The 19,516-nt window shown below is 36.5% G+C and overlaps 1 protein-coding gene across 4 annotated transcripts in view; it reads left to right on the top strand.

Moving 5' to 3' along the window:
- Positions 1 to 19,516, top strand: part of Itpr2 (inositol 1,4,5-trisphosphate receptor type 2) — a 518,501-nt gene that overhangs the window by 335,374 nt on the left and 163,611 nt on the right. For all 4 annotated transcript variants that reach the window (XM_058576367.1, XM_058576366.1, XM_046435433.2 and 1 more), the window contains 5 exons: positions 8,232 to 8,340; positions 8,815 to 9,002; positions 14,633 to 14,816; positions 15,551 to 15,807; positions 17,886 to 18,086. In XM_058576367.1, the coding sequence (XP_058432350.1) occupies positions 8,232 to 8,340; positions 8,815 to 9,002; positions 14,633 to 14,816; positions 15,551 to 15,807; positions 17,886 to 18,086 (939 nt within the window). The remainder of the gene's footprint in view (positions 1 to 8,231; positions 8,341 to 8,814; positions 9,003 to 14,632; positions 14,817 to 15,550; positions 15,808 to 17,885; positions 18,087 to 19,516) is intronic.

Below are 19,516 nucleotides of genomic sequence, written 5' to 3'. Positions count from 1 at the left end.
TTTTGGGTGTGTGTGTGTGTGTGTGTGTGATACTGTGGTGGGGTAAATTCCACCACATTTTTCCTTGCCAGCTATCCTCAGGCAGATGCCCCTCTCACAGCCCTGTGAGCAGCACTCTCTTAGTTATAGATGAGGAGATCCCAACTTGGAGCTGAAGGACTGCAAGAGACTCCATAGAAACAGGAAGTAAATATAGAGCAGGACAGGAAGTCAGTATAGAACAGGATCTTACCTCCCTTTAAGTATGGTTCCTCACCTCCTGTCACACCACCTTCCAAAGTTGTACCCATGTATCAATCTTTACTAAATGATTGTGCAAACATAAGAGTCACATAGCATCCAAGGACAGAGCTTTAACACAGCAAACTGAATAGGCCTTTTTCTGTTGTCCAGGAGGAATACCCCTTCTCCATTGCAGTTCATATTGTTATTCAGATCAATGTCAGTTATGTCATTTATTCCCATCTCCTCCTGCCTTCTGCTTTCCCACTTTTGAGTTCTCTGGGAACTGCCATAAACCGAGTCCATTACTGAACTCATTGCAACGCAGTCTGCAGAAACTTTGAAATTACTACTTGAAATTCCATTTTCCTCAGCCCTCGGTGTGTGCACAAGCTCACATTGGCAGCATGGACTCCATTTTTTCAGTCACAGATAGTATTCTGGTAGGTTTATCTGCTGTGTACCAGGGGATTATGGGCTTAATTCTGGTGTTGTGTGCCACTGCCAGTTGAGTGTAATTTTATGAGATAGTGATTTATGGTGTGTGAGTCTGGAAGTGTTTCTTCAGTAAGGAAATGATATCTAAAGCTGGTCTGCACATCTCTGCTTGTTTACTCTCCTCTCAACTTTTTACCATTCTGTTCTGAAGATGAGATGAATATTGCTTACTCAGAGAACTAAACAATACAAGCAATAAAATTCATTCTCAAGTACTATAGGTGAAAGGTTACATAAGTCCTTAGCTTTTGAATTTAAACAGACTCTGTTTGTAAAATGGTTGAGGTGGGAGAGTTTGTTGAATTTGATGTCATTCAGTATGCTTCCTGGAATTCAAATACAGAAAGACTTTTATTATACCCCAAATAAAATAAATACAGTTTCCTTCACTCCTTATTGTTTATGGGGCACAGAATCATTCCCTAATAAAGCCTACTCAGCTACCCCATTTACCTTGAGGCTTGGATATTTGATAAACCTGCAGTGATTACTGAAGTCATTCATACCCAGCATCATCAATAAAATGCTTAAACATGATCATGTTCAAACATTTAAATTTCACAAATGGAATTCAATGATCTGATGAGGATTATCTATACTGAAAAACAGAACTGAATGTCTCAGCTATACATATCTAAACATTGCTTTAGCACATGATGCGGAATTATTTTTTGTACCCCCATTCTTGTTCTTGATGCATGGTAGAAATGTAACAAATGTCTTTATGATTACAAAAAACAAGGAGAAAGGGAATTTGGAAGTAGACTTCCATTGTGGTATATGAATAATTGGTTCTAAAATTTTCCAGTCTTTTATTTTTTCACAAGGCCCTTTAGTAGCATTGTTGAGGCATCCATATGTTTTTCAGGATTATAATGATTATCATTGTGCTGATGAAGAACATCTTGTGAATATATATAACAACTGCTGTTGAAATGTGTGTTTCTCATCTTAAAATAGCTGGTCAAAAGCAACAGAGAAAGAGATGGGCACCCACTACTCGGACTGAGACCAAGACATCCAAACCATTAGAAAGCTACATTATAGGAGATTTACCACATGTCCTCAAAGCAATTCCCTAAAGAGGCAGTTGATTATAATGATGGACCTGATATAATTCCATTAGGTTGCAGTTATTACAATTAATTTCTTTAAAATGAGATATGGACCTTTTCCCCCCTGGGAATTCAAATGTGGGAAAATATCTAATCAGATGTACTATCATTAAATCAAAAGGTTATGGAAACACCAATTATGCTACTACCTTATTTAATGTTAAAATGACACTGTGGGGAGTAGAGGCACATACAATCACCTCCTCACAGATCTTGACCAAGCTGATTAGTAGCTAAACAATAATCTTTAAGGAAAAATCCTAAATTAAACATCTTTAGGGCTGGGGATGTGGCTCAAGCGGTAGCGTGCTCGCCTGGCATGCGTGCGGCCCGGGTTCGATCCTCAGCACCACATACAGAGATGTTGTGTCAGCCGAGAACCAAAAAAATAAATAAATAAATAAATATTTAAAAAAAAAAAAAAAAAAACCATCTTTAGTTTGTAATTTTTATTCTCTTTTGAATTTCCATTTGAGGCTTTAGTTTTTTAAACTGCTGGTTAGGGTGTCCCTTCTTCATAATGTTGTGATTATGTTGTCCACAATGGAAAAAAAATAAGAGTATTTTCCCAAAGGGATGGGAACAGATGTGAAATCGGTTCTTCAAATGTTGCATCCTTGAAGTCTTCATTCCTAAGGCTATTAACTTCTGTTAAGGCAAACAATATTATGTTTTCTCAAAAGCAAAAGAAAATCTTTAGTCCTTTCTAGGATTAATAATTTTTTATTATCCTCTCCATCCATGAAAGGCTGTAACTTCTGAGTTGCTTAAGTTTTGATACATTGGACTCAACTTAACAGGGAGTGGCCAGGAAAAAACCAATTCTCCTAGATATTCACAGACTGTCAGCATGACTTCTCTGGCCACAAAAGATGTCTTTTTATGGAGATATTTTGTTGTAATTTCAGAAGGTGGTTGTTAGTTATCTTGGCTACAGTGCATTTAGCACATCTGGGATGTGTTCGCATAAAGACGTTGGCTAAAAGCAGTGTCTTGTGGCCTGGGATTGACTCTGACACTGAAAAGACTGTAAAGAACATTCCTGGCTAGTTGGCCTAACCCAACAAAGACACCTTCCGTGGGAGGCCCAGTCAGGAATTCATTTTGGATTTGAACAACCAGTACAGAAGTGGACCTTCTCAATTGTAGTAGAATTCTTTTCAAAATAGCTTAATGTGCTTTTAGTTTTTTCCTGAATTTCCCAAATTGTGTCTGAGACAATCATTTACAGTGTTGGCACCAGAATTTCTGACAAGGGTTCTACAATTACTTTATTTGAGTTAAAGTAATTTTGGGGGAATGACTCACATCTAAACAACCACCACAGTAACCCATCACAAGCAGCACAGGGCACCAGGAAGCCCCAAGGCAAACTGTGACACAGACTTGCTTCTCATCCAGCAAATCAGAACTTGATAAATGACAACATAAGTTGGTTCTGCTGAACTGGTGATGTGGCACTATTGGAGTTTTCCATTCTTAAGGGAGAACGATTAAGATGCAGCAGAATCCTGCTCAATCTACATCTCATTTGGTTTTAGCACCAAAGTTTGTCTTACTTGAAAACTATGTTTGAACCAATGTAGAATTATTTTTTCCAACTTTAGTTGAAGTTGTAAGATACATTTTGAAGGGGGGGTGGTACTGGGGATTGTACTCAGGGGCACTTGACCACTGAGCCACATCCCCAGGCCTAATTTGTAGTTTATTTAGAAACAGGGTCTCACTGAGTTGCTTAGCACCTCACTTTTGCTGAGGCTTGCTTTGAACTCGCAATATTTCTGCCTCAGCCTTCCGAGCTGCTGGGACTATAGGCGTGCACCACTGCACTTAGCATAAGATACATCTTATATAGTGAAATATATGTATGCTTTGGACTGATTATTATATGCATGTTTTAGACCTACAAATATCTAATTCCAAGGACTGGTTATTATTGGAAAACTTAGGCAATTTATCATTTATTATTTTTACTTTTTTGTTAGATCTTTATTTTACTTCTGTGGGAAGGTTTGGTATAAAGTGAGAAGAAGTATATGAAAGGATGAAGTTGTAAGCTGTTCTATGATCTGGATAATATTAATACTAGCATGGAGAGCATCAGATACATAAAACTTACACAACACTTTGTACATGCTGGGAACTGTCCCAAATATTTTATGTAATTTTAACTATTTAATGCCAGAGAAACCCTATGATAGTAGGTGCTATAATAATTTCATTTGATTGAAGGAAAGAGGGCCAGAGTGGTGAGGTAACTTCTATAAGAGCCCCCAGTGTTTGCAGCATTAAGAACAGAGATAGAGGGAAGCTCCCCCTTTCTATGATATTCTGAGTGTTACACAGAATAGTTGGAAAAACAAGTTACAGAGAATTTTTAAAGGGTAAGAAGTAGTTTTACTTTTCTTCTTCTTTTTTAATAAAATGATATTTGTTTCCTGGAATAGTGTGATTAAAAGAAGTGAGTAAGATCCTTACAAAGACTAAAACGAAAGTAGATCATCATAAGGATCCAGGCCTCTACCCATATTAGGTTGTCTTCCAGACACCAATTCTGATTTGACCTGTGCAATTTCAAAAAAAAGAGGCTGGATCTTCCCACCTGACAGTTATATTCATTAGGGATGCACAAATTGTATCATGCAGGATCTGTGGGGGTGAGATTAGGTCAGCAAACTGTACTACCCTGGGTACAAACCAGCGCTTCAGTTCATATGAGCTCATGTTTTTCATCCCAATTATAACTTCAACCCCATTGTTAATGAGTCTAAAGGCATCACCTTCTGCTATAATGAGATACACAGGAAAAGCCCACTTGATTCCAAAGAAATGTTTTATTTTTCTTTCCCTTTTGAAAGGACTGTTCTTCAGCCATATAGTACTAATTCAACTCAAAGGACTTTCTCATAAAACACCCACACACACCATAGGTATTGACCATTTTCATTTCTCATGTCTCCGCCAGATAGCCTTCTTGGGTTTTATAAGGAAAAGTAGAGTCGTATTCAGTGAGGGAATAGCTCTTATATCTCACTACTTCTTGTGAGACTAGTCATCTCCTTTACTTAATACACTCCATATGGAAAAGTCTTCAAGGAAAAAAACATGAAATAAAGAGCCATTATAGGTGTTTGCGTTCCAAGAATTAAATCAATAAAAGTCACTATAAAGATAAACACCTGCCATCACTGAATGTCTTCTAAAATTCCTGGCACAGAGCATTTAGGACATGTTGTTCCGCGTGCACAGGTCAGTCTGTTCCATGAGCATGGCTTAGAAGTGCATGTGAAACCTTCTCAGAGTCTACTACTGTGCTTACTCAAGACCTAGCACATGGCTCATTGTAAACTCTTGGAGAGGAAGGTTATATCTTATTCTCGTAGGATAATGTCTAAAATAATCAGCACCTAATGAATATTTGTAGAATGAAGAAGACAGGACCTGTCTATTAGTAATGATGTGAGCCAAGAAAGGCATAGAAAACTTTAAGAAATGATCACATAGTTCAGTTTGTTAAAATATAATGTCTGAAGACACAGACCATTGTCAAGTTCAGGTTGGGGGTAAATACATGATTCCGTAAATTTGAAGCCTAAATGACTAGAATAATTATTATCTCTTTAAAATAAATAGAAATCTACAGGAAACCATGTTTAACAGAGAATGAAAATTGAGTTTGAGGTGCCTGTAGAATGGCAGTCAGAGATGAGAAAATTTAAGTGGAAACAGATTGAGCAGCTTAAGAGAGCAAGGTCAAGGCTGGAGGAGACACAGTTGGCCTTCAGATCTGCAGAAGCGATTGCGCAATCAAGGATCAGATGAAATTGCAGATGGGGAAGGGAAAACAGAGAGGCAAGCACAACAAAAGAAATGAGGGCAAAACTTGAGAACCAGAGAAGGAGAGACAACCAAAGCATGAAAGAGAGAAAGAGTGATAAGAGACACGTGTCACTACATAAATTGAGGTGTGCTTGGGGGAGGGTTGTACAGGAATGGGAAATGGCTTGGATTTTGTAATCAAGAGTAGAGATTAGATCAGCTGCCTTCCCTGCAGGATAGGAGTGACACCTTAGTAGTTACATTAATTTAAATAGTTTAAACAAGTGTGGTTTATATATATATATATATATATATATATATATATATATATATATATATATATATATATAAAATGAAGGAACATTTTATTATTAAGTATACAGGAGTCAAAAAGTTGATGCCATGATTTTATTCTCTTTTAATGCTGAGTAATGTTCCCTATCCATTCATCTACTGAAGGGCATCTGGGTTGGTTCCACAATTTAGGTATTGTGAATTGTGTTGCTATAAATGTTGATATGGCTTTGCCCCTATAGTATTCTGTTTTAAGTCCTTTGGGTATAAACCAAGGAGTGGGATAGCTGGGTCAAATGGTGGTTCTATTCCAAGTTTTCCAAGGAATCTTCATACTGCTTTTCCAGATTGGCTGTACCAAGTTGGTGCAGTCCCACCAGAATAGCCAAAGCAATCCTTAGCAAGAAGAGTGAAGCTGGTGGCATTACTATTCCAGACCTTAAACTATACCACAGAGCAATAGTAACAAAAACAGCATAGTATTGGCACCAAAATAGACCTGTAGACCAATGGTACAGATTAGAGGACACAAAGACTAACCCACATAACTACAGTTATCTTGTATTAGACAAAGGCGCCAAAAACGTACATTGGAGAAAAGACAGCCTCTTCAACAAATGGTGCTGGGAAAACTGGAAATCCACATGTAACAAAATTAAACCTCTATCTCTCACCATGCACAAAACTCAACTCAAAGTGGATCAAGGACCTAGGAATTAAACCAGAGACCTTGTGCCTAATGGAAGAAAAAGAAGGCCCAAACCTCCATCATGTTGGATTAGGCCCCAACTTCCTTAATAAGACACCTGTAGTGCAAGAATTAAAACCAAAAATCAATAAATGGGTTGGATTGAAACTAAAAAGCTTCTTCTCAGCAAAAGAAACAATCAGTGAGGTGAATAGAGAGCTTACAGCTTGGGAGCAAATTTTTACCCCTCACACATCAGATAGAGCACTAATCTCTAGGGTATATAAAGAACTAAAAAAGCTAAACACCAAAAAACAAACAAACAACAACAACAACAACAAATAACCCAGTCAATAAATGGGCCAAAGAAATGAACAGACAGTTCTCAGAAGAAGATATACAATCAATCAACAAATATATGAAAAAATGTTCAGCATCTCTAGCAATTAGAGAAATGCAAATCAGAACTACTCTAAGATTTCACCTCACTCCAGTCAGAATGGCAGCTGTTAAGAATACAAACAACAATAAGTATTGGTGAGGATGTGGGGATAAACAAGTATTCTTTAAATAGTATTTTAAGACCATTCTTTCTATTAAATTAATAATAACCTCTAAAGGAGATTTGGAGTTATTGTATTTCTTTTTTTTCTGTTTTGGTACTGGGGGGTTACCACTGAGCTACATCCCAGCCAGCCCCATTCCCCCACCCCGCCACCTTTGGTTATTTTCTTAAAGAGTGTCTTGCTAAGTTGCTGAGACTGGCCTCCAACTTGCTATACTCCTGCCTTAGCCTCCTGAGCCACTGGGATTTCAGATGTGTGCATTTCTTATACATGTGAAAGAAATTGTATTTTAAAATATTACATATAAAACATTCTATAATCAGTACAAAGTTGGAGACTTAGGAATTTTTGAATTGCATGTTTTATAAAGAAATACAAGGTCTTTTGCCCACTGTCTTTTGAGTAAAACTTCTTAGAGTCTGAATATAATTCATTGTTTTATCAAGCTTAATTTCTGAGTGGCTGATGTATACCCAGTTTTCCCCCAACTCTTTTAATAAGCTTTTCTAACTAAGCCTTTGTGTTTTAATTCTTGGGGTGTTTGTCATTCTGTGTTATCTTTAGGAACTACTGATATTCTTACCAACACTGGGACCTCCAGTTTTTATAGTATTTGTGATTTTTCTGGTACAATCTACCATATTTTATTTCTGGAATAAGAAAACTTATTTTTAAAATTGCTTTATTGAGGTATGACCAGCATATAAAAAATATTTATATTTAATATATATAGGTTGATGAGTTTAATTAGGGTAAATCTGTGAAACCAACTCTATAGTCTAGGTCATAAGCCCATTCATCAGTTCCAAGTTTCTGCCCTTCTTCATTTGTTATAAGAAGTAAAATTATTATTTTGGTACATATTTATGATTTTTTGCCTCAGAAAATATTATTTGATATATAATTAAAATATCCATATCACAATATCTTCCATAAAATATACCTTATGTGGCATTTTAATATACTGAGATTTTCTACTTTCATTAGAAAAAGACACAATAACTAACACTTTTCCTATTTTCTTATTAGGGTAGCATATTAAGAAAAATACTCCTGAATCGATACTTCAAAGGTGATTATGGAGTTGGTATGAATGGACACCTGACAGGAAACTACGCCAAAATTGCACAAGTGGGAGGTGAGGCTTCTCTGTTTTTTCATTTTAGGATTCTCATGACATTTTTTTTTATGTCAGTCTTTCGTATTGCACTTGAATGGCACAAATATAATATATTCATTTAAAAAGCACTCTTAAAAACCTTTGTGCAGTTTGGGGTTCATGAAAAAAACAGATTTGAACATTGTAATTGATTTTGCCTTGTGATTTTGAAAAAATAAGTAAATTAAGTATGTAAATGAAGGACAAAAAAGCTATTTTTTTCTGTTTTCTTAAGAAAAAAATTTAATTACATTTAAGTACAGGTGTCTGACCTTTAGCCAAAAGTTCCATTTTTATACACCTTTGGTAATTTTCAACTCAGTTTCCATTATGTTGAATTATGTAGGAAAAAAGGCTCAATGTTAAATATTTTTTATGTTGTAAGGATTTGAAAACATTGCATGCTAGTGTGTCTGCAGTTAAAGTTTGTTTGTTTGTTTTTCCTAATCACAGGAAGCTTTTCTGGACAAGATTCAGATAAGACCGGGATTTCAATGTCTGATATCCAGTCTCTGCTGGATAAAGAGGGTGCATCGGAACTTGTCATTGATGTTATAGTAAACACCAAAAACGACAGGATTTTTTCAGAAGGCATTTTACTCGGCATTGCCTTGCTTGAAGGAGGAAATTCACAAACACAGGTGCCTGTTTATCAATCATGGGCCTTACATTTGTTATTTGTATTTCTTCTTTACTTATCATAGCAACCAAACAACAAACAAAAGGAAGAACCTCACATTTTCCTTATAAATTTATTTAATTTGATGTAAAAGCTACAGAACTTCACAAATTATTCCATAAAGCAGAACATCCTAAGAAACATCAGTCTGACATTAGATCAGGAATTCCGCTACAGTGAACGATATGCTCACCTGCACACAGAGGATCTGACCACCTTCTCCAGAAGGTACACACTTCCCTTGGTAACTCCTGCCAAGTTGCACACAGGCCCCTCCACGCCCACAGGCAATTGGGCTTGCTAGCCTGGGATCTGGGAAGTGTTCCCAGAAAACAAGGCTGCCCTCTGGCCTTGCTGCTGCTCAGTAACCTGATCTTTCTAGATTTGCCTGGGTGAACAAGCAAAAATGTAACAACTGCAACTCATTGGAGTCCGAAACCCACTGTCCCTCTTCATAGCAAGCAGAAGCCACATCTGATTCAAATCTGGGATACTTTGCTTTAGCTAGCCATTGAATATGTCGAACAACAGGAACTTTACTATAGGACACATCCAATGGTGAAGCTTTAGGAACAAAGGCCTCATGAATAGCAAATGGCACAGTGACAAAAACAAAAACAAAATCATCTCCAAACAATGATATTTCTTAGTGGGGAAAAAAGAAAAGTGTTGAAAGTTCCCATGGTACTAAAGCTACAGCACAGATTCCTCTGAAGGAGCTTGAAGCAGTAGGTAATGGAGGGATTTGAGTGGATTTTCTTGGAAATTATCTCATCTTCTCCTACCAGATATTCAGTTGGGAGTTTCTGAATAATTATCTAGGCTACTCCATTAAATGTAGACATACGATAGGAGTGAAGGATTTCTTGACATCTCTAGAAGTGATTCTTAGGCTTAACAGTATGTTCTGGAATCCTCTGTCTGGACCACTGAGGGTTATCAGATGGGATCATTCTTCATCCTCTGTGCATATTTGTACTTACTTATGTCTTCATATTGTTGGAGAATAAGCCAACACCAGTCAGAAAGTGCATATTCCACTTTTTCAATTCCTGGCAAGGTGGATAAAGATTTCCTAGATTCCTTCATAACCAAAACATATTTTAGTCCTTATTTTCTTGACATTTCTGTGGCATTTTGAAACTGGTGACTTTTGTTTTTCTTCTTGAGACTTTTTCATGCCTTGGTCTTGGGATACCCCCTTCTCCAGCTTCTCCTCCCACCTTCTACCATTTCTTCTTAGCATTCTGTGAAGATTCCTCTTCTTCTGATTAACTCCTGAATCCTGACATTTCCCCAGTTTCTTTGGACCCTCCTCTTTTATTCTACTTGATCCCCAACTGAATCTCATTCATGTTCACATCTTTAATTTCTGCTCTATGCTGATGATTCTCAGTTCACTCACTGAAGTCCTAGATGCTGCATCTAAGTATCTTCCAGAGATCTTTACAAGATGTTGAACAAGTATCTTAGGCTCAACACATTCCAAATGGAATCCACTATTATTCTCTACATGCCCATTCCTCCCTGTGCATTGTCTCTTTTGATGACTAGCACTGCATCTATTAAGCTGTCTACACAGAAATCAAAAGCCAGGGGCTGTGGTTGTGGCTCAGCAGTAGAGCACTCACCTAGCATGTGTGAGGCACTGGGTTCAATCCTCAGCACCACATAATAAATAAATAAATAAATAAAGCTTTGTGTCCACCTATAACTAAAACAAATATTTTAAAAAGAAAGAAAGAATTTCAAAAGCCAGCCTTCACCTTAACTTACCCTCACTCACCCTCACTCTCTTCCTGGATATCCCAGGATGATCAACCTCTGTGATTCTGTCCTCTTAACATCTTTCATATCCATACTTTATTTTCAACCCCTGCTTGTCCAACCCTCCTACATATCCTTCTTATATTTTAATGAATTGTGAGGAGAAGCCTTCCAAGAAGTATCCTTGCTTCTAGTTTTGCTCTTCTCCAAATCATTCTCCCTATTTCTTCCAAGGATATCTTTCCAAAACCTGTTATTGCCTTGCTTCTGATCATTACCTGCCCGGCAAAGGCAGACTCCCTACTCTAGTCCATCAGAGCCTTCATGATTGAATCCTGTCAACTTTTCCAACTTCCCACTTCCCCCCTCTGTCCTTTCTCTTTCACGCCAGCTACACTAAACTCTTCAGCTCCCCAAATATGTGATTTTTCATGCTTTCTCTTTACCTCAATAGATTTCTCATGGAAGCCTTTTCTGACTCCATGTCCCTTTGGGTGGAATTGATTGCTAGTTGCTGAAGGGCCCTCTGTGACCTGCAGACATCTTTAGCAGTACTGCCGCTTTATTGGGCCTCTTCCTGTGAGCTTAAGACTCTAATAAATTAAAAATCCTTAAAAGTCGAGATCACATGTTCTTCTTTATGTCTGGCATTATATCTGACTCTATCTAAGAGTACAATAAATGCTCAGGAGTGAATGTATCTACAAATGGTCCCAGTCAAATTCTTCCTCATTCATAGTCTTTCTTGTCTGGCTGGGGCATTTGGCAACTGCTCCCTTATCTGAACTTCCCTAGCACTGGTTCTTTAATTCTTACTTGCTGCTTTGCTTGTGCTACCTTGTTTTTTTTTTTTTTTTAATTTTGTAATTTGTACTGCACCCTCTCTAATAAAATTCAACTTCTTAATATAGAAGATCCGGTGGTATTCTTTGTATCTATAGTCTTTTACAGCTATTTAATGGATATTTGTTGATGAAAGAGTATTAAATTATACTTGTATGTAAAAAGTTTCTTATAAGATGACCTATGGCAATCTCATTTGCTAGGCTTCCCCCTGGTCAGGTTCTTCAATTAAGTACATCATTGTGTCACCTAAATGTCATCTGTGTCCATCTGGCCTCAGAGGTCTAGTTGATATCAGCTGGAATCCTGAACCCTGCACTATTATAGACTGAAATGCATCCCTCCCAAGGCTCCTGCCAGTCCCCTGGGGGTTTTACATTCTCACTGTTTCCTTAGTCACCAGTATCCTGCATTTTAGTTCATGGATTATCTTGGCAGCTCTCCTTCTATTATTGAGATATGAATCAGAGCCCCTTCCTTAATTTCTACCTTCCTAACTATATAAATCAATTTATGTGTTTAACATACTTTATTAAAGATTGGTTGGTGGATGATAGAAAAACTCACATTTCAATTTCAAATACTAATCATAACAATAGGAAAGAGAAATATCTACTAAATCCCAGGTACCACTCTTGGTGGTTTGTTCTCCAACAACCCATGAGGCAATATGAATTCTTACAGAAGAAGAAACAGATAGTTCCAAACTCACACAGGTATTTGGTAGAGTCAGGATTTGAACCCGTGCAGTCTGACTCCAGATTCTGTAATCTTAGCCACAATAAACACCTCCTTTCTAGAAATAACCTTCTATATCCTCAGCCCTGGAAGTGTCACTGGCTGGCTCACCTTGCGTCATACCCTTGTCCTCTCTTGTGTTTCTAGTTCATTATTTCACTTCTCTTCTCAGCCCTTCCATTTTCAGTCTGCCTCCTCTTCTTTGGGGCCAAATCCTTCCTCTGTCACACAAATGTGTTTATCCATTACCTTTGGCTCCTAAAAAAGGACCTGGCTTTCCCCCTTATACACTCTGCAGCTCCCTAAGATACTTTCCCAAGCAGAAACAATATCTTTATTATTAAATCCTTACCTGTCTGTTGAGATTATAAAATTGTCTATGAAACATACTTTTAATTTTCTTAAACTCATGCTGTTCAGTATTGTAGATCCCTGGGTTTTAAAAGGTATTGTCTATGTAAATGATCTATTGTTTTGAGTTTATATTGCTATTTTATAATTTAGTGGTTTGGAGTCAGTATCTAGATTTAAATCTTTGCTCTACTACTTACTCGTTATGTAATATTGGGCAAGTCACTTACCTTTGCTAAATCTCATTTTATTAATCTATAAAATGGCAAAAGAGCATCTGGTGCATCATACTGTTGGACTGAAGGTGCCCATGATGTGATATGAGTGAAAGATGTATATCAACTGTAAAACCCTGTTTCAGTAGAGCCACAACATTTCCATATCTTCTTTACTAATATATTGGGACCTCCTTCCACCTTCTAACCATATTGTTTCAAAATTTTAGGACTTAAGCTTCAGCTTAATTTGTGGAACCACAGAGATCTGTGAACGCTGTGTTTATCCTTTGAACCAACAGAACCAGCTTGGCTGTTGGGCTGTGGTTGCTATGGTTACTGTGACTTTTGGCCTGCTGCCTTAAGGGTTGCTCACCCTCCACTTGGGAACTTCCTCTTGTGTGGGTGGAGTAGGCATCTCATGCTTCTAAATTCACTGTGCATATGTGCATTGCCCACATAGAAAATTGCAAAACCCGATGCCGTTGGAGTCTCACATGTCCCAAGACCTGTAGGTCATGGTTCCAGGCACTCCTTTAGGAGAGCGTATCTGAAACAGTCAAATTCCCCAAAATGGCCTGTTTAGATTTTCTTATTTTGGACTATGGACAGTTCTCCTTGATCTAGAAACCATTGTTTATATATATGTTTTCTTTACACTACCTCTTGTTAAGCTTACAAAAATCTCTTTTTTTATCATTATAGTTACATGATTATTATCTTCATTAAATTTTTACTATATTTCTCTTATTTATGTTGTGACTATCTCATAGATTTATTATTAATAGTTTATGATTTCTCCACCCATTTCAAATTCTACCTTCTCTGGAGTACATCACCTTTCCTATCTCTTACCCCTTCTTCTGAATACTTCCATAAGACATTGATCAGACAATGATTAGAGTACATATTTCTAAGGCTCAGTATTTCCACATCTTACTAAGATAATTTTATCATATTTTTGATGTTGAATCCTTTCTACCTCATTATTCACTATAGAGCAGGATTTATTTTAAATTGGATTTGTCCTAGACCCCATGTGAAGCAATGTAACTAATGAGTACTGAAAAAACTTAGTGCCTATTTATCAGTAGGTTCCTATGAGTGAGGTTGTCATGGTAACCATTCTAAATTAAATGTACTGTAATTTAGATAAAGAGAAAAATAACTCTTCATAACTTAACATAAGCTCATATTTTAAACAGGGTAAACATTGGACTTATGGATTTTTTTTTTAAGATTACAAACCCATGAGTGCAGGGATTGTGGTTGCTTTTCCTTTTTTGTTCTATCTTTAGCACTAGGTAGAGCTGGCACACAGTAGGCATTCAGTAAATATGTGTTGAATCAAGGTGTGACTTTATAAAAACATAAAATCAAAAACTTTTTTCATACAACATCTTATAATAACCTTATAATTTAAAAAATATAATCGGTAAGAATAACAGAAATAACACATTAAAATATGTCTCTTAGTAGAAAGTGCTAAGTAAATAACTAGCTATTATTAGTTCTCATTGACTAGTACAAGAGACTGAAGGCTGTCAATTTATGAAGTAATAATGGGTAGCATTTTAAATATGTGCTTTTATCTATAATGCTTATGTTCACTTCCTGCATGAAAACAACTATTCTTCTCCTCTTGGGTATTGATATCTTAAACTATGTTTTCTTTCAGAGTTCCTTCTACAAGCAGTTGCATGAACAAAAAAAGTCAGAAAAATTCTTCAAAGTTCTCTATGATCGAATGAAGGCGGCTCAGAAAGAGATAAGATCAACAGTGACAGTGAACACCATCGATCTAGGGAGCAAAAAGAGGGATGAGGACAGTGAGTTGATGACATCCGGCCCACGAGTGAGAGGTAAAGAACTCTTTGGCTCTTGGGGAGAAGAGGGTGAGAGAAGAGAAGGTGATGTAGCCTTTAAATGTCTCTTGTCCTTATCATCTCCTTTATCTTGGCCTAATTATCGCCTCTTTGGCTCTGAACGTGAACTTCCATCCATAAAGAGTTTTGGTCATGGGCCTTGCAGGAGCAAACTTAGATGAGGTTTAATCAGTGTGAAGCAATCGGTGACATGAGAACTCTTTGATTTTACTGTGGCATGTGTGGTACACAACAACTGCCTAAAACCTTTAGAGTCACCATGAAAATTTAAGATTTGGAACAAAATTGGTAGCATTAAACTCTATGTAACAAAAGAATCTTGGTATTTGAAATAATAAAAAATTATCACAATATTAATTACAAGTCATAAAGATGTTAACATTTTGAAGTTTGTCATATTTTCCCAACCTTCTTGTATGTAATAAATTCATAGATTGTGTGTGTGTATCTGTCTGTGTGTGTCTGTCTTTCTGATATAGATATCAGAAAATTCTAAAATTGGCTAAGGATTGAAATCTTTTCTGATGTTCCACTGCAAATGTTAATTTTTTATTTCTCACCTCAAATCCCTTATGAGATAATTGTTGCATCTCTTGTCAGATGATTTTTTAATACAATTGTTAGAGAATTTGGGTCTCTGGTTGTCTTTCTTTTATTTTAATTAGAAAGAAAATTAGTTCAAAAAAATAAGAATACTACTTTATTTTCAGTAAGAGATTCATCACTACATTTAAAAGAGGGTATGAAAGGGCAGTTAACAGAAGCTTCTTCGGCAACATCTAAAGCATATTGTGTATACAGAAGAGAAATGGATCCAGAAATAGACATTATGTGCACAGGCTCAGAGGTGGGAAACGTGGAGGAAAAATCTGCAGAAGAAGTAACAATGAGTCCTGCAATTGCCATCATGCAGCCAATCCTGAGATTTCTTCAGTTACTGTGTGAGAATCACAACCGGGAGCTGCAGGTATTTGTTCTGTTTTGTGTGAAAGCTGAGAATAAGCCTGTGGTTATAAGTAATTAAACTCAAATAAAGCTAACAAGTAGTTTGGGAGAGAGATTTGGAGAGATAATCAATAAAGCCAGCAATGCTTTTCTGAAATGGAAGAAACTTTTGTATCAGGAAAGAATAATGAGAAAAAAGTTCCTTGATGCATGAAAAAATCAGATGCACACATTATCATCTTGTGTATCCACAACTCAATTTTTTTTAATCCTCAATGAGCTTCAGTTTTCTTGCATTTGTTGAGGAAAGGCCAACTGGTCTCATCTATGCCTTTCATGGTTTTGAGGATGCTGAATATGTTTTGTTTTTATTAGAAACAAAGTTAATACAGAGAAGGATTTTTTGCATCAATGAAGGTTGATACCTTTGTAAATGAGTACAGTGCATGTCTTAATATCTTATTTGCTACATTGTCCTTGGTCAGACAGATGAGTTTAGGAGCCTAAGAATTTTGACTTTTTTTTTTTTTGCATTATTTGCTTATGTCACCATGGCAAAGCCACATGAAATGTTGAAATCCTTGATTGTCCTGATTGAAGGTGAGTGAGTATGCTTACCTGAGGCGGTTTTAGTCAGCAGACCATCTCAGGTCCAGCACACCTTCCATCATGCCAGCCTAGCCACCCTTCCAGGTGGTATGGCTGGCAAAAGAATCCATTAATGCAGTGCCTCTTATCTTCCATTTTCACTATAGGTGTTTCTAAGACCACCTGTCCCCAGTAGAGGACAGTGGATTATGAAGTTGTGTTTTCTGGTGAGGATCTAGAGTGCAAGGGCTCTGAATTGGTGGGATATGGTAGGTTAAGACATATTGGACTAAATGTCTTCCACGGGGATGAGAAGCTCAGGAATTAATGATGTTGAAAGTCATTACTCTTGTGAACCATCCCTCCAACTTGGGGAGAGCTTCTGCAACATGGTTGGCAAGCCAATCCAGAAGCATTCCTTCTAGAGAAAGGGTGCTGGATGTGTGCCTACATGCTTGTCCTAACCCATCCAGTCTGTCAATGTAGGGAACAGATGTATGGAATGTATAAGAGATTATAGAATTTTTGATTGGACATTTTCCTGATAGGAGTATGGGATCAAACAATATAGGGAATTACTACGTGTAAAATAGTTTTAAGAATAATAAATGGTAGAAATAAATTCAAATGAATGAATTAAATTAATTAAAACAATAAATATAAGCAATGTTTTAAGAAATAAAACTCTTCCTTCTTGCTTACCATTTCACTAGGCTTATTCCTCAAGAAAATCACTATTAATAGGTTGTATTTCCTTGTACAAATTTTTGTCCCCATGTAAATGTTGATATGTGTGTAAACCTTTTATTAAAGAGAATACACATTTCATAGTATCCTCCAATTTACTTTTTTATTAATTAATATACTTTATTACTAACTTATATATTGTTAGGTTATGCTTATCAGTATATACTGATGTGCCTCATTTTATAGCCTCACAATATATCAGGGTTTGGATGTACTCTTATTGGTTAAGCCAGTCACCTTGCCATGGGTCTGATAAGAGATTTTGCTATAAAAAGCAGTATACAACCTCTTTTATATAGATTTGTGTTAACTCTTTGAAATTTTTGACAATGCTTCCAAGTGCTATCATTACAATCAACAAACAATGAAGCGGCATTACCTATCAGGGACCCTTTACTTGAAATTTGATTATTTCTCTCTCTAATGAATTGCTTTTTGCTTTTACTTTCTTCTTCTCCTTTTCATACTTATTATTTCTCCCTTACTAAGTTGTTTTAAACGGGTGACATTGAGAAGTGTTCATTATGAACTGTACAATTGATACAGAACCTTGAGCTAAAACCTATAGGCTTTTTCCCATCTTAAACCTTTGAGAAAATTAGTAAATGTGAACACTTTCTTATAAAGAGCATTTCCATCCCTCACTGTCTCAGGGATATTTTTGAGTTAGAAAAACACACATATATAGAGAGAATTGAAAGCAATTAGTATAGTTTTTTTGTTTTTTTTTTTTAACTCCTGTGATGTATTTTCTTTTGCCCTCAGAACTTCTTGAGAAATCAAAACAACAAGACAAATTACAACCTCGTCTGTGAGACCCTCCAGTTTTTGGACTGCATTTGTGGGAGTACAACAGGTGGCCTGGGCCTGTTGGGTCTCTACATCAACGAGAAGAATGTAGCGCTGGTCAACCAGACCCTGGAGAGCTTGACTGAATATTGCCAGGGTCCGTGCCATGAAAATCAGGTAATTGTGAAAGCAGTTCCTCATGCAAAAGTAGTCATGACTAACGAGCAAAGGGCCAAGTTAGGGAAGCAGCCAACCTTTGTGTACATTTGAAGGATCTTTCTTCTTGCTTTGCCAGACATTTTTACTTTCCTAACAAAACATACAAAGACTGAATTATAGAGTAGTGAATACTGTGCCATATCTTTATTTAATTTCATCATAAAAGCAAATTCCCATGAAAACATTCAAGATAAAAGTCAGAATTACTGAACAAAAGGTAAAATATGTCTCTTCCCCCAATGCTCAGTTTTCATCTGTAGTGATCTTTCCAGGATTGTAGAATAAACTTCCTTTTGCCCTACTACTGGGGGTAGTATATATTCTCTTTTATACTCACAGTAAAACATATGAAGGAGATGTTATTGCTCCTATTTTGCTGATGAATAGGTTCTGACTCAAGAGATTAAGTGACTTCCCAGTGTCTCAGAGTGCCAGAATTGGTTAGTTGTGGAGTTGTTTCTAAAACTCAAGACCTTAGATTTTGAATCTAAGTAGAGTGCTCTTTTGACTGTATTAATTTTGGAGGGTGGCACAAAGTTCAATACTGTTTTCTAGAATGTAGGTCTCTTATTCCATTTTTGTTTTGGATATCAAGGACACATTATGGGAGAAGACATAACTTTTGGTGAGTAGAGGAAAGAGGAGCCAACTGATATTTTTGCAACCACACAAGCTTTATAGAGCTACCATCATAAGCACAGGCTTATGCAGGAAGAGTTTTCCAATCACAGACATTTCTGGATATAAATGTTAAAGAAGCCATTGAGAACAAACATCAGTTGTTGATAGAAGGAAATGAGAAAAAGAGATTTACTTTTGTATTGCAAATTATATACACATATAGAGTGACTATGTGTGTATGTAGGAACATATACTCACACACATATACATTATAGGTACATAAAACATGTAAACAACATAAAACGTAAACAAGTAAAACATGAGAATCACTGATATAAATAATTTGTTATAGGGATAATTTTTTCTTCTTTGTAAGGCACATGTGAGGTTGTGAATTTTGCCCTGAAGTTTTTTGGATTCTGTTTCAATTTCCTAGGTCAATGATACAAGAAAGCCTAACAGTTAATTTATAAGTTAAGGAAAAATATACAAATTTAGAGATTTGGTTTTGTTGATAAAGCCATGTCTATCTATAACAGAAAATATGTTTGCCATGCACTTCTATTATTATTTCATGGGCAGCCTATTAGAATGTACCCAACTCTTGGTTTTATAAGAGGGTGAAGTTGAGTTTTGAAGTTAATTTATTAACACCAAGTAAGTTCTAAAAGTAAAAACTAATAATAAAATAACTCTAACCCCACATATAATTTCCCATGCTCTGAAAATGTATGGAAGGAAAGAAGTTTGCTAGCAAATTCTAGAAA

This window comes from Marmota monax, unplaced genomic scaffold, assembly GCF_021218885.2.
Source record: "Marmota monax isolate L192 unplaced genomic scaffold, Marmota_monax_Labrador192_F-V1.1 WCK01_AAM20220418_F8-fsc00012, whole genome shotgun sequence".
In the NCBI taxonomy this organism is placed as follows: Eukaryota; Metazoa; Chordata; class Mammalia; order Rodentia; family Sciuridae; genus Marmota; species Marmota monax.
This window is presented reverse-complemented; position numbering and strand designations above follow the sequence as displayed.